Source organism: Populus euphratica, unplaced genomic scaffold (genome assembly GCF_000495115.2).
Source record: "Populus euphratica unplaced genomic scaffold, PopEup_1.0 scaffold40.1, whole genome shotgun sequence".
Lineage (NCBI taxonomy): Eukaryota > Viridiplantae > Streptophyta > Magnoliopsida > Malpighiales > Salicaceae > Populus > Populus euphratica.
The window spans coordinates 127,822-141,913 of record NW_011499912.1 but is presented as its reverse complement, the minus strand read 5'-3'; the positions used below and the strand labels follow the sequence as shown (position 1 = coordinate 141,913).

General features: G+C 35.2%; 2 protein-coding genes across 4 annotated transcripts; one reads left to right on the top strand and one right to left on the bottom strand.

The window, feature by feature from the left end:
• The first annotated feature begins 567 nt into the window (after window positions 1-567).
• On the top strand, window positions 568-6,635 carry LOC105134038 (cingulin-like protein 1). Of its 3 annotated transcripts, XM_011038275.1 has the most exons (10): window positions 568-1,053; window positions 2,016-2,126; window positions 2,667-2,765; window positions 2,928-3,014; window positions 3,444-3,552; window positions 3,693-4,495; window positions 4,722-4,886; window positions 5,031-5,273; window positions 5,691-5,903; window positions 6,170-6,635. In XM_011038275.1, exons 1-10 carry the CDS (start codon window positions 961-963, stop codon window positions 6,386-6,388), a joined length of 2,142 nt encoding a protein of 713 aa, XP_011036577.1. In that variant the 5' UTR covers window positions 568-960; the 3' UTR covers window positions 6,389-6,635. The 3 variants fall into 3 exon arrangements, with proteins under 3 accessions (XP_011036577.1, XP_011036579.1, XP_011036578.1); XM_011038277.1 differs by lacking the exon at window positions 568-1,053 and having other exon boundaries at window positions 2,045-2,126; window positions 2,675-2,765; XM_011038276.1 differs by lacking the exon at window positions 568-1,053 and having other exon boundaries at window positions 2,082-2,169.
• A 693-nt stretch (window positions 6,636-7,328) lies between these two features.
• On the bottom strand, window positions 7,329-9,993 carry LOC105134037 (adenine phosphoribosyltransferase 5). The gene is made up of 7 exons (XM_011038274.1): window positions 9,618-9,993; window positions 9,427-9,537; window positions 8,903-8,995; window positions 8,376-8,525; window positions 8,201-8,259; window positions 7,985-8,062; window positions 7,329-7,609 (listed from the first exon to the last, which is right to left on the bottom strand). The coding sequence occupies exons 1-6, from the start codon at window positions 9,769-9,771 to the stop codon at window positions 7,991-7,993; spliced, it is 639 nt and encodes a 212-aa protein (XP_011036576.1). The 5' UTR covers window positions 9,772-9,993; the 3' UTR covers window positions 7,329-7,609; window positions 7,985-7,990.
• Between the last annotated feature and the right edge of the window lie 4,099 nt (window positions 9,994-14,092).

The following is a 14,092-nucleotide window of genomic DNA, read 5'->3' as shown; positions in this document are numbered from 1 at the left end:
ACATATTTAATTTTGTAATAGCAATTATTTTTTAAAATATTTTTATTTAAAAATACATTAAATAATATATTTTTAAGTTTATTTTTAATAGTCATGTATTAAAACAATCTGAAAATATTAAAGAAAATTAATTTGAAAAAACAAATTATTTTTTAAAATATTTTTAAAATAATTAATTTGAAAAAAAAATTATTTTTTAAATATAAAAATAAACAAATTGTTTAATACAGTTAAATTCAGTTGAATTAACAAATCAATTAATTAAAATCCAAGTAAAATATGGTTTGATTTTTTTATTTTTTTAAAAAATAATGTTTCAGATTTTTTTAAAATAAAATAAAATAATTTTAAATTAATATGTGCACTTCATAACCAGTATTTTAAATCATTATAAAGATCAAATTATATAACTATGAATTAGTGTAACCATGAGACAGTTGAACGGAAAGAAATATAAAAGTATAAATTAGCCCCAACAGAAAAAACAAAAATAAGATGAATAATAAAATAAATGAAAAAAGTGGAATTGTCTTTTTGGTGGCCTTAATATACCATCTGTGTCCTTCCTTTCTTTCTCCCCCACCGAGACAGAGAGAGAAGATAAAACAGACGCAACAAACAAAACAAGAATCGAAGCAAGCAAGCCCGCAGGTGTGTTCTTCACACGTCACATTTCACTCTCCGCTCACTCTAGCCACGTCTATCTTTCCCTTAATCCTCGCGAGCCTTCGTCTTCCTTTACCACTCGGAAGAAAAAAAGGGAAGAAATCCGATTCATGCAATAAAACTGTACGATCACCATCCGGTGATCTCTCTCCGTTTAGTGTTCCTCCGGTTTCTCCGATCTTATCCGTAGAGAAAAAGATATTTATCGAACACTGAAATTTTGAGTTTCCACAGCGTCAGTCTTTGTTGATTCTTAGCTGTTAGAGAGAGAACAAATTATAGAGATAGAGAAAGATGCAGAGGCTGCGGAGTCCGCCAAAGCACAGGCACGACGGGACTTCGCCGCTGCCGTTAGGGATGGATTGGAGTCCTCCTCCTCGAAAATGGGTAAAATTGTTAATCTAATTTAATTACGTAGTGTAATTTCAAAACTAGTTTTTATTTTAATCTGTTTTTTTCTTAATTAGATTTCCATGGATTTTTTTTACAATTCTTTGTAATTAAGTACTATCTCGGTATGAACTGATCAAGTGGCTGCTGAATTGTGATTTGATCGATGGATCTTGTCAACGCTGAGTTTGATTAAGAGGATAATTAAGTTTTAATTAGAACTAGTTTAGCTGTTTTTTGCATATGGAAAGTTATGATTCTTGGTATGAAGTTAATTTAGGCGAACCGGACTGGCATTTTATGTGCCAAATCTTATTAATTGTATCTCGATTGAAGCAACTCTGTGATTTAATTCGGCACGTGCTTAATTGGTTGTTTTCATTTGGCATGTGTGTCCTAATTTGGATCGCGTGTTTAGTATCGCGATCACAGGAGAACTCTGTAGGTTTAGTATCGCATTCTAAAGAACCCGGTGCATCTTATTAAGTAAGAGCTGATTTAACAAATATGAATGGGATTTCTGGTTGTTTATTTGTTTATTTTTCTTTGATTTTTCATTGTTGGAATTGAGGGTCTTGCGTCTGCTGGTAGTACCATGCAGCATGCATCGACAAGTCAAGAGGTTGTAAATGAAAATGGTGTTTTTAACCAGGAACGATGCTTGAAGACTTGATAGGAAATTTGAAAATCTATAGAATGATGGTTGGAAGTTGTTGAATTTGTCAAGTCATGTTGTGAACAACATAGAGAATGGTATATTTGCATCCCTTATGTAGCTTTTGTTTTTTGTTTCCATGACAGATGTATCGATTTCTTTTTTTCTAATGAGGTTTTGCATCTGTAACTGACTGTCATTTTGTGATAACAAAATGCACGTGGTTTTTTATAGTCTTCTTCTGCTCAATAAAAATTTTCAATGCATGAAAGGATAAGAATTCTTTTTATTTTTATTTTTGCAGAGTGGGCGAGAAACCATTTGGCCTCATGATCCTAGAACAGGATGGAGTTACTGTGTTGCTATACCATCCTGGGTCGTGGTCCCAAAATCAAGAGATTCAGATCCCGTAGTGGTACTCAAATTGAATGATTCTCCTGTGTTTATCTGTACTAAGGGTTAGATGTTGTTATTATGCTATCTCCATGGATTTGTTGTAATATGATTTAGATTGGTTACTTATTTCTAGGAAGCTTCAAACAATACGGACATCCAATACTATGGTTTACCTTCCTCTAGGGAATAACCAGTGGCAGTTTCCAAAGCATGCTATTGTAGTTAAAGAGGTTAATAGCATTCCTTGTTTTTCTATTTGCATATTTCATTCCATCAGTGCAAGAATTATTTTATTTTCATTTTATATAGGTAGGTTTTAGTTTTTTGGTTAAAAGCATTTTTTGTTACCTTAATATATCCAGTTTTCTTTGTTTGGGAAGTGCATAATGTGTATTTTGTTGAATTCATTTGCCAAATGTAACTGTATTCTTTCCAGAATCTCAGTGAATTCATCTGGGTTTGGATTCTTGTGTCTGTATATTGTTCCCGCGCTTATGTGTACATGTTAATGACTATGCACCAGCTTTGAACATCTTATGTTAACATTCTTAAGGGGCAGTTTTACAGGGTTCAGATCGGTTTACAATCACCAGAAGGGGTTACAACCACGCGTGGAGTGTTGAGAAGATTTAATGATTTTATGAAGTTATTTACTGATGTAAGTACAAAATTTCTATTCCATTTTGCTACATTGGTTAATCCACTTTGTTAAGTCAAAGTACTTGAACAATTGACTCACTTAAGTAGTCAGGGCCATTTGGCATTCTTTAATCACTTCGGTCCTGCACCTCTTATATTTGCTATTTGCTATCTTTTGCAGCTTAAGAAGGCATTTCCTAGAAAAAATCTCCCACCAGCCCCACCCAAGGGGCTTCTGCGTTTGAAGAGCAGGGCACTCTTGGAAGAGGTACATAATGTGTTTTGGACTTTTTTACCATATCTGTTTTTACTTATTCTTGATTTTTGCTTATCACTAATGCCGCTTCATTCTACAGAGGCAAATTCCCATAACTGCTGATATAAGCTGATTACATCATTACAAATATCTTTTGGAAGAATTAGCTGTGCTTAAGTGGCTGATTATAAGTGGAAACCAAAAACTATATAATTTTATATATTTTCAGTTATAGCAATCCAAACACTTATTTTTTAAGCTGGATTTTGGTATAGTTGCAAGATAATGAAAACTGTAGGAAAAAGAGGATTTTGTTCAGACTTGGCTAGTTAGTTTATTTAATTTATTTGGAAGTTAATAAGAAAACTTCATTTCGTTGAAAACTTCATTTTGTTTGCATTTAAGTGACCAATATTCTTAAAAGACTTAGTTTTGTTGCAGAGAAGGTACTCTTTGGAGCAGTGGATGACAAAACTGCTGTCTGACATTGATTTATCAAGAAGTGTTTCAGTGGCATCCTTTCTTGAATTAGAAGCTGCTGCGAGGTCTTGTATGTGTCATCTTACCTCCTTTGTCTGTTTAAGTAAAAGTGCATAATCCACTCGAATCTCATCTTTTTTGAAAATGGAAGGGTTTTTTTTTTCCCTTTAAGAGTTAAATCGTGCTTAACATTTCCTGTAATTTTTTCAGCATTCCAAGATGTAAATCAGCAGTCATCAGAAGCTAGTCCCTCCGGTGATAGTTCAACTTCCTCACTTCAGATACCTCCAAATTTAAGTTCTCTTGCTACCGGTTCATCAATTGCATCAGATTATGGTAGTGATACTGCTTATGAAACATCTGATCTTGGAACACCTAGGTTAGAAATAGATGAAAATTTTGGAATTGGCTTGGGGGATCTAGCACTGGATGAAGATCTGACCAGTCCTATGGAAAAACTTGTGAAGTATGGCATGTCAAACATTGATGAGGGACTGTTTATGGGACAGACTATTCTAGAGCAACTAGAAGGTCTTCCTAGGCACAGACCACACGGTGTGCATATAAAAAATGTCACAGCGAAAGATGTATATAATGGAAATGCATCCAAAGCTTCATTTTTTCCTGGAAATGGGATGGAACTTTTCTCTGAGCCAGGGCCTGCTAAGGCATTTGGTCATGTTAGAAAGTTGTCCAGTGAGAGTGTTGGAAGTGACGGAAGTTCTCTACGAGGAAGTGAATTATCAAACACTGGGATACCAAATTCATCTGGTGATGGATCTCTTGACCTTCCAGGAATAGCTGAGGTATTGAGCTCTGCAGAAGTTGTTGGTAATGCAGAGCTGCAGTTTTCAGGTGATGCACACATAGTACTTCCTATGGATCAGCATCATAAAATGAACAGGGTTCTATTAACGATGCAGCGGAGGCTAGTCACAGCTAAAACAGACATGGAAGACCTCATATCAAGATTAAATCAGGAGATGGCCGTAAAAGATTACCTTACAACAAAGGTATGTTGAGCATAATTGTATGAGCTTAGCATATGCCACCTTTTTGCCGCATGTTTGTAAACCGTGAACTGAATGGGCGCAATTTCTACTTCATGCTTCATTGTACACTAGGTTTTAAGGTTTTTACTTCTATGCAAGAGTGTAATAGCTATTGAACTCTCAAAGATTCAACTTTTGGCATGTCTTTTGATGTTATTCTTTTATATTACTCATTGGGTCTCTTCAGGTCAAGGATCTGGAGGTGGAACTCGAAACTAACAAACAGAAAAATAAAGAAAATATGCAGCAAGCTATTTTGATTGAGAGGGAAAGGCTCACCCAAATGCAGTGGGATATGGAAGAATTGAGACGGAAATCGTTGGAAATGGAACTGAAATTGAAGTCAAAAGAGGTTACATATTAGCCATCATTCTGGTTTCAAAGTTTCACTTTTGTTTTTTATTTCCTTGGTTTCTTTTGGAGATTCCCCACATCAAGGGAAAGATGGTCCTTTCAATGATTTAAATTAAGATTATGATTCATGTAACCATTACAGGGTGAGCAGTCAAGTACAGAATTTCAAATGGCATCTACCTACCATGAGAAAGACATGGTACTTGAGGAGTTGGATACTACTAGAAAGCTACTTGAGGATCTGTCTACGCGATATGAAGAACTTGAAGCGAAATCCAAAGCAGATATTAAATTTCTTGCAAAAGAATTTAAATCCCTTAAAAATTCTCAGACAACATTAAAGCAGGAGCTTAGCCAATCACTGAAGGAAAAATCTGAAGTTGAGGTTGTTTATGCACTCCTATTACTGTACCATTGCTTTATATCAAGTTTTTTGAGAAATTCTCGTCTTATGGGGAGCTACATTAACTCACACAACTAGCCTCAAGTCCAGGTCAAAATTCAAACACATTGCGTGCTTCTGTCAGTTATCAAGTCCCAAGCTAAATACATTGTTTTTTTATTAAATTATTAACCAATCAATTTAGGAGGTATATCTTGCTTTAAATATTACTTTCCTATGATTTCCTGCCATCAGTTGTCCCAGAAAACTTGCTGTTATGTCTAAATGCCTTCCAGTCGTATTCCTGTATTTTCATCATTTCAAAACATCTTTTGCCTCGGATTGATATTTTGCCTTTGGTCCCAACCACTACAAGTGATTCATATTCCACTGATTCGATGCCATGTTTTTTCCCCCCAGAAACTTCTTCATGAGGAAAGAGAAATGAAGGAGCATGGGAAAATTGCTCGGAAGAAACTGCTACGTGATTTTATGATTCTGTGTGACCAGCTGCAAGAATGCAACGTTAATTTGTTGAGTGAAGATGATAATTTTGTTGTGGACTTTTCACTGGCAGATGCTTTGGATTTGTTGACTACATCTGATGATCAGATTGGCCATCTATTAACGGAGGTACTTTCTATTTCCAATCTGTTTTTTTTTTTTTTTTGGGGGGGGGGGGGGGGGGGGTGTGTGGGGGTAAACAGAATCCTCTTCACTGTAGAACCATTAGGTTCTTTCATTATTTAAAAGGATACCTAGACTTGATCTCCTCCTACTAATACTATCAAAGCTGTATTTAGTAATTAGAAGCACCTGTTGAATATGAATTTAAAAGTAGGTTTCATCGATTCCTTTTCTGTCTTACCTACTTTCTTTTTCCCCAAATTATTGGTTAGGCACAACAATTATTTGAAGATGATAAAATCACTGCTGCTGACGACAACTTGAGATCAACCGATGATGAACTGAGGAATATGTTGGCAAATCTCTTCACTGATAATGCCATGTTGAGAAAACAGGTGAACTCTACTATGCGACGTGCTCTTAAAATGGGCAGCATCTCTAGGAGTAGTAATGACGTGGCTCCTTCAAGTAATAATCATGTAGAAAGATAAAAAGTATGGTCGAATATTAAATATTGTAATTTTTTTAAAAAGAAGTAAAAGGCGTCTTTCAAAACTATAATAGGATTAGAGGTAATGGGTGACCTGTTTTGCACTGTTCATTTCACTAAACCAGAAATTAACTCGATGTAATTGTGGTTTCACGTATTGAGTTGTCTGAAAGAAATTGCCTCTCCAGAGATGTATTTTTTTATTATTATTTTTTTAACTGGAATGATGAGAATAAGCATCAAGTAAATGTGATTCATGTCTATCTCAGAGAACTGTTCAAAGTTTCAGAGTATGAGAAATGGATAATCTGGCTGTGGTCTTGATGCAAAAAAAATCGTTCATTTTGCCCCAAATTCACCTCGGATTCTTACCATGTGTGGATGCCACCCACCCTATCAGTTTGGCAGGGCACCATACTGAGAACCTGGTCAGGATCGGTGACATCCAGACCTGATGAACCACAAACCAGCGGTGCCTTTCCAAAGCCATCTCACAAATCAAAACATTGCGGTGGTCTTCGGCTCATTCCATTTTTTTCCTTTTTTAATAATGTGAGGCTATGACCTAAAAATTGGGGAAAATAAAAGGAAAGAATCTCAACTTTCGATTCTGAGTTCGAACACCACAGTCCTTCGGATACATCCTTGTGTTAGCAAGGAACCAACCTCGAAAGCATTATGGAGTCAAAATCATGATAGATTAGGCTGGCCTGATTTCCTTCTTTGGTGCGAAGAAAACTTAGAAGTCGAATCATTTGATTACAGAAAGAGGTAAAGTAGCTTTTAGAAGCGAAACCCTTTCTATTTCATTGCATGGGATCACGAAAATGAAGAACTTGAGACGTCTAATCTAGACCACCACATGAATGGGCATGAGCTAGCCAGGCATATCAAATTCTCTCACATGAAAAACCAAGACATATGGGAGCGTTGGAAAGATGGGCCAGGACAAGGAATCATTTAAGCATTAATCAACAATATATAAACGAGTCCTTTCATTCATGATTTTCTTTTTCTCAAAACTGTCATAACAGCCTAAAAATGATTCATGATCCCACTAGGAAAAGAATGATACGGGATGACCATTGTGAGGGTCGTGCCCAGCAGCAGCAGCCTGAACTCGGCAGAAAAACATATCAACACATCTTCACCGTTGGCTCAAGCGTCATCTTTTTCAGCTAAGACACCAGCCCCAGCCTGAGCACATTCATACTCGAAAGACCTGTAAATTTCTTAAATTAGATCTCATCAAGTTCAAATGCAGACTGAAAATTTGTCCAGCCGACAAAAACATAAAGCTAAAAATAAGAGTATAGCCTACATGGAAGCCAGGGGCCTAAAATATCATGAGAAAAACAAATTTATTGTTTTCGAGGGGGACTCGGATAGGAGAATTGGTGTTATTGTCATTCTTAAAAGTTCGGCGGCCAAAATCTTTCTCCAAAGACGGGGAAAATATTCGGTGGCCAAAATAAGAGACTACAGAGTAATTATAGATCAAACTTTTCCTGTCAATTTATATATACAATAAAAATGAATTCAGTCTCTTCTAAATTTTGTTAATTATAATAATTTCGTAGTAAAGGAAGAGGAGTACCTGTCCTTAACAACAATTATCAATCTGGCGTGGCTCCACAAGGATATAAAGTGGCTTGCCATTGAGCCTGCACTGTCCCTGAAAGCCATTTCATTTGGCAAGGAACAAAATGTTCAGAAGATCAACCTACTATATTTGCGGGGCAAGAATCGGAACATGGAGGTATTTGTAGGAGAAAAAAAACACACAAAATACAAGGAGAAGACAAGCCATTACCTTGACCTCCCGCAATCCAATGACACATGCACACTCAACCACTTCAGCTTCCATCCGTTCTATGGAAACATTAACATCAAGTGTGAGATAAGTTATGCAAAGAGTAAACTTGGTCCAAGCAAACAAAATCAGAAGAGAAATAGTTTTCATGGGTCAAGGAGGAGCAAGCCAGTACCCAAGAGTCTTATGGCTGCTGACAAGGTCCCTCCTGTAGCTACCAGATCATCTATTACAATTGCACGCTCGCCAGGCTCAACAGCACCAACATGCATTTCTAGACAATCAGTTCCATATTCCAGCTCGTATGCTTCAGCAATCACTTCGCCTGCATAATCAGCATTTTGGAACACTATTACAATAAGATTCTTGCTTAAACTTCTGCGAGAGCAGAGGGGAATGAATGCAACACAACGCATTAATTTACCAGCCAAAAGAGATTTGATATGGACTGTTACAAAAGGAAATTCCCATATTCAAAACTAGAACTAAGCTGCAGCTTCAAATTGAGATCTACTGTCTATTAAAATACAGTCTCAGGCATGAATACAGAACTTTAAAAGATGATTTAAGTTGCATGAAAACTCAAATGCTCTCCCTACGGCATTGAAGTTGATGGACCAAAACAAGCTACCCCTATCCTCAACATTTTAAAAAAAGTGCAGCAGAAGCACAGTTGCAGCTCCGAGATAAACATGGAAGTACCTGGCAACTTTCTGGGTTTTCTTAAAGGTACAAACTTTGCACCAATAGCTAAGGCAATTGCTGGGCCAAACATGAACCCTCTAGCTTCAACTCCTACACGAAACTTGCCAACATGAGAAATTAATAAAACATCCAACATGAAAAACAATAGAGCCAAATGGAAACATCATTATCGAACAGCTTGTTTCCTAGATGAATAGTCAACAAAAACTTTCATTTAACCAAGAAATCCCGGTGGTACTAGATTTCCTACGTGATAAAGACCCTTCCAAAAAACCACCAAAAACTTTGACTAAGAAATCTTGAAACAGCCTTTTATTTATGCAATTTGAAAGGCCAAAGTCAACACCCCACAGACGAGAAAATTAAATAAGCCAAAATCCAGGCATGAAACACAAGAAAATCACCAATTCCCATAATCCTCTCTTCCTTTGTCCCGGTAATTAACCACTTTTTGAAAACAAGCCCTCACCAAAAAAGAAGAAGAAGAGGGAAAGAAAAGGGAGGGTTGGCTAATAAGCTACCAGCAACAACAGAAATGCCCATGTCTCTATAGCGATCAACAAAGATATCCACTGTGTCCTTAAAAGCCTTGTGATCCAGCAACAGAGTTGTTATATCCTGAAACATTATCCCTGTCAAACAATAAAAAGCTTAGCAACCAAACACTGATAACAAGAGGAAGAAAACACAGAAAGAAAGAAAGAAATCAGACCTGGTTTAGGGAAGTGAGGCACCACCCTAATAGCTTCAGAGATGCCTTGTAGTCTTGGGTCACCTTTGAGTCCATTCTCTGCTGCAAACATTGTTTCTCTGCTCTCTCTCTTTCTCCCTCTTTCCTTAATTCTCGAATCCTCAAATGAGGTCATAGAGCTTGTGGAAGAGTGTGTTAATATAAGCACCTAAACACTTCGAAGAGTCACGGCTTCTCTTCTCTGCTGTCTCTGTATCTGTGAAATGGAATTTTGCTAACCAAATGGGAATTCTTTACAAATTCTTTTTTCCCTCCTAAACTGAGCTAAAGATCAAATCTTTCTCTTATCAATGCAATCTAAGAGAGCAAAAGATGATCAGTGTGTATTAAATACTAACTATTTTGTCTATTTATGTTGGCCAATCCAATGCACTGTTCTTGTGCTAGGCTAGCACGCGTTATTAAAGCACGTGCAAAACACTCTTGGTCACCCTCAACTTGAGCCCACATTTCCAGTTGCTTGCTTGACGCTTCCATCATCTTGTCCCATCCTCTTTTTTTTTTGTTTCCTTTTCTTTTTTCCTCTGGGATGCCTTATAGAGTATATTTTTTTCGAAAGTATTTAATGATTTCACAATGAAAATAAAGATTAACGTTATTATATATACGAAATAATTCTTCAACACATATAAAATGTAATGAAATTTGTATAAGCATTCAATGATTCTACCTCTTGAGATTCTCTGAAACATGTCAATTGGTGGTTTCAGGTACCATATTTTCCCGAGGCGAAAGAGGAAGTTGGATTCGTATCCTAAGTTATATAATTCAGGAATCAATTTTCTTCCATAAATGATGTTTTCTTGCTTATCTTAAGGCAGAAGCAAGGGGGAAAAAAACAATTATTTGAAGCATTGACATGTTACTCCCATTATTATCAAGCATCACCTGATCCACGATGGATGATCTAGGATCTAATCCACTTGTTTTTTTTTATTATAAATTGAGTTTTTTTTTTAAAATAATTTAAAGTTAATCTGATCAAAATTATTTAGTGTTTTTTCTGAAAAATTCAAAAAAATATTATTTTAATTAAAAAAAACTCTTATCAACAACCCCTTACACGTGATACAAGCCTTCCTCAAGTCATTCTAGATTCGTGTTTAAAAAATATGCTTCCCCCTTGAAAGGGTGTGGAATGAATGGTTTTCATGAGGAGGAGAATCTAAGTTAATTAGTACATCAATCTCGAATTCAAAAATTCATTCATCGAAAAAGTCCCTCTTGCGTGTAAACGAAATCTAATAAATCTAAAGAGCTTTATTGGTGGTAATCTGCTTTACACATGATGATTTGTTTCCTTGTGTGAAGTCAAAAAAAACACCTTCTTTACGCTTTAAAGACGTCAACTATCCACAGTTGTTCACCGGATTTTCTTTGCGACTGGCAATGCTGCAACAAGGAAACAAAAAAACGTCGGAGAAGAATATCAAAATAGATCTCTTTTTTTGACCTGAATCCCTGCAAATCATTGAATTAATGTCTTTCAATCCTGTAGTCAACCAATGATAGATCAGCAATCTGAAAAGCTTGCATGATTGTTGAAGGGTTGTTAACTTGTTTCATTCACAGATATCGAAGTTTAAATCTGTCATGGTTAGAGAAAATAAAATCATAAAAAACACACAGTTCATGTATAGAAATGTATTTGGGATCTACTGAAATGAATCAGCTTTTAACAAGGTCTAAGATGCTGGATAACTTTAAATCTAACTAATTATTTAACCCGTGATTTGCCACGTGTTATAAATATTTATAATATTTTAATTAAAAAATTAAAAAGAAAATAAACAAAATAACAAGCATTGGAATTGAGAAGTAAAAAATAAACAAATTTCGTTAAATGATAAAATTAAAAGTTAATAAAATTTTAACTAGAAGGCCACGAAAATAAATTAAAAATGGTAAGAATAAAGACATGAATGAAAAATAAATATATGAGAAATTGTAATTTTAAGACTAAATTGAAAATAAATAAAATTTTTATAAAAAAAGTAAGAACTAGATAAGAAATAAAAAGAATAATGACTGAAATTGAAAAGGTAAAAACAAAACAGATAATCATTCATTTTATTTGACATGGAAGAGAAAATAAAAAAACAAAAAAAATAATATTTTGATTATCATGTATCATCATGTACTGCATAAGACATAATAGCGCTTCCAAAAACATGGCAAAAGGTTATGTAGGACACCTAGTGACATACATATGTTGTTCAAATGGCGTCGTCGCCATTCACTAATTGATCCACAACATAAATATGTTAACAATATTTTTAAATAAAAATTCAAAAAGCAAACATGAAAATATCAAAATACCCTAGCTCTACTCGTTATATATATATAAAAACCCTCATATAAAAGTATAAAAATACCCTAAAATGCAAAGCTTATTTTTTTATCCTTTTTAATATCAATAATATATTTTAACTATATGTTAAGAGAAGAAGAAACGTAAAAAACTTTTTGCCAACAGCCCAATTATCTTTTATTCGTGAGATAGAAGTATTTTTATTATTTAAAAAACTTATTAAAAGTTAAAAAAAAATTATCACCAACTCCAAATTTTGTTGATATTGAGGATTAAAATGTGTTTTTATTGTGCAAAAAATATGAAAAAGCCTAACATACCACCCAACATTGCAATGAAATACCCACACCTTATATATTCTTGATAAATGTTAAAATAATCATCATGGTTTTTCCCGGTAAAATATCATAAGGTTGTTCAACTTCGCTTGACCTAGAAGGTTGATCTATAAAATACTTAAAAGTTTATTCTTGATTATATTTAGGATGTGCTTAATATTGAGATACAAAATACATTATGTATTTTTTATTAAAAATATATTAAAATTCTTTTATTTATAATATTAGTATATATTATTAAAAAATATTAAAAAAATATTTTTTTTAATGAGACGCAATTTAAAACCAGGTTATAACCTAGCTGCATCAACATCAACATTAACAAGATTTAGAAATAAAATAAAATGGCACTGCTTTAATAAAAAAAATACATGGTAATCTAATGATCCATGGGCGTGACAAGCAACACGCGCAGTAAAATGTGAGTAGAACTTAGGAGGGGCAAACAACAGAGACATCCTTCCACATAATCTTATAAAATACTCTCCTCTCCTCGATGATTACACTGTTTCAGTATATCTAGTATCTATCTCTACCTAGCCTCTAGGAAACCTACGATTTCTTCAAATCTATAAAGGAAGATTCTATGTTGCAGGAGCCATTGTATTAAAAGCAACAATCCTCGCTGTTAACCAATTACCAGTTTCCCAAAAATCTCACTAATCACACCGCCTATCATCACCATCTCATTGCCATGCACGGTGAGTGTTCTGCAAATAGTATCCTCTACAGTAAGCTTTCCTCTGCCCTGGTGAGAAAAATAAGAACAAAATTGAAACCCTTTTCTCGAAACCGAGGCCAGGGGCCATTCTCGTCATTTACAGGAAATTGACGGCTACTAAATTTTAGCAGAGAATCAAGTTGCAGGAGATTTGGGAGATTTCAGAGGCCATGGTCCCGAGTGGGGTGGTTTGAGTTCCTTTAATGTTTTCCCTCTTCATGGCCATGGGCACCATCTTGATCGATTCGGATCTAGCCCTACAGGTGGAGTGACGAGTGGAGGGATTTGAATCGGGTTCTGGGTCTCCAGACAAAATTGATACATCATCGAGGAGTGGATGATGATGTGCCATGTATATATTTAGATGTGTGATGAAGATCTGTAAAATTGTCTTTTCCCATATCGACCATATATTGATACTTTATTGCAATGGACCCCAGAGGTAGATATGAATGAGGTCACCGTGCAAGACAAGGCAAACCCTCCTGCACTTTCAGCAACGAGTGTGAAGATCACACCCAAAAAATACAATTCTTTTGTTTTCCTTCCTCCCCTGTTCCTTTTTATAGATTCTGTGGGAATTGTTTGTGATTATTCTAGCTTTAAAACAAGACTTGAAACGCAATTATACGTTAAACACAGCATGAGTTGCTGCCTTTTCAGTGTTGGATATCGAGAGTTGGTTAGCATTTCGTGTAATCAATCAATCCTCTTCCCGTGGGATAAAACTAGGGACAAGCTAGTTCTTCTTGGATACATGTTTTTGTCACTTTTACGAGTGTTTTATTAAATAAATAATGGAGAGAAATTTGTATTTGGATTGCATATTTGCTGTCGATAAGACACCTTGTCGATGGTATTTACCTATCCTTGAAAAGGGTTGATGTTGATTGAAAGAGATGCAATTTCTTTGCTTTGCGTATATGCATTCCAGAACAACATTCATCATTCGAGGTAGGAAAAAACTGTCTAAAGAGAACCAAAATTAGTATGGCTTTTGCTACTTCAAAGACAAGAGAGATTCCAGGCGCCAAGTTAGTGATAACTTCATTAAAAAAAAAAAAAA

Coding starts and splice junctions, on each gene's coding strand:
- LOC105134038 (XM_011038275.1), top strand. CDS start 961: ATGCAGAGGCTGCGGAGTCCGCCAAAGCACAGGCACGACGGGACTTCG. Junction 1,054..2,015: donor GTCCTCCTCCTCGAAAATGG/GTAAAATTGTTA, acceptor TTATTTTTGCAG/AGTGGGCGAGAAACCATTTG. Junction 4,887..5,030: donor TGAAATTGAAGTCAAAAGAG/GTTACATATTAG, acceptor TAACCATTACAG/GGTGAGCAGTCAAGTACAGA.
- LOC105134037 (XM_011038274.1), bottom strand. CDS start 9,771: ATGACCTCATTTGAGGATTCGAGAATTAAGGAAAGAGGGAGAAAGAGA. Junction 9,538..9,617: donor GCCTCACTTCCCTAAACCAG/GTCTGATTTCTT, acceptor ATTGTTTGACAG/GGATAATGTTTCAGGATATA. Junction 8,526..8,902: donor AAAACCCAGAAAGTTGCCAG/GTACTTCCATGT, acceptor CTGATTATGCAG/GCGAAGTGATTGCTGAAGCA.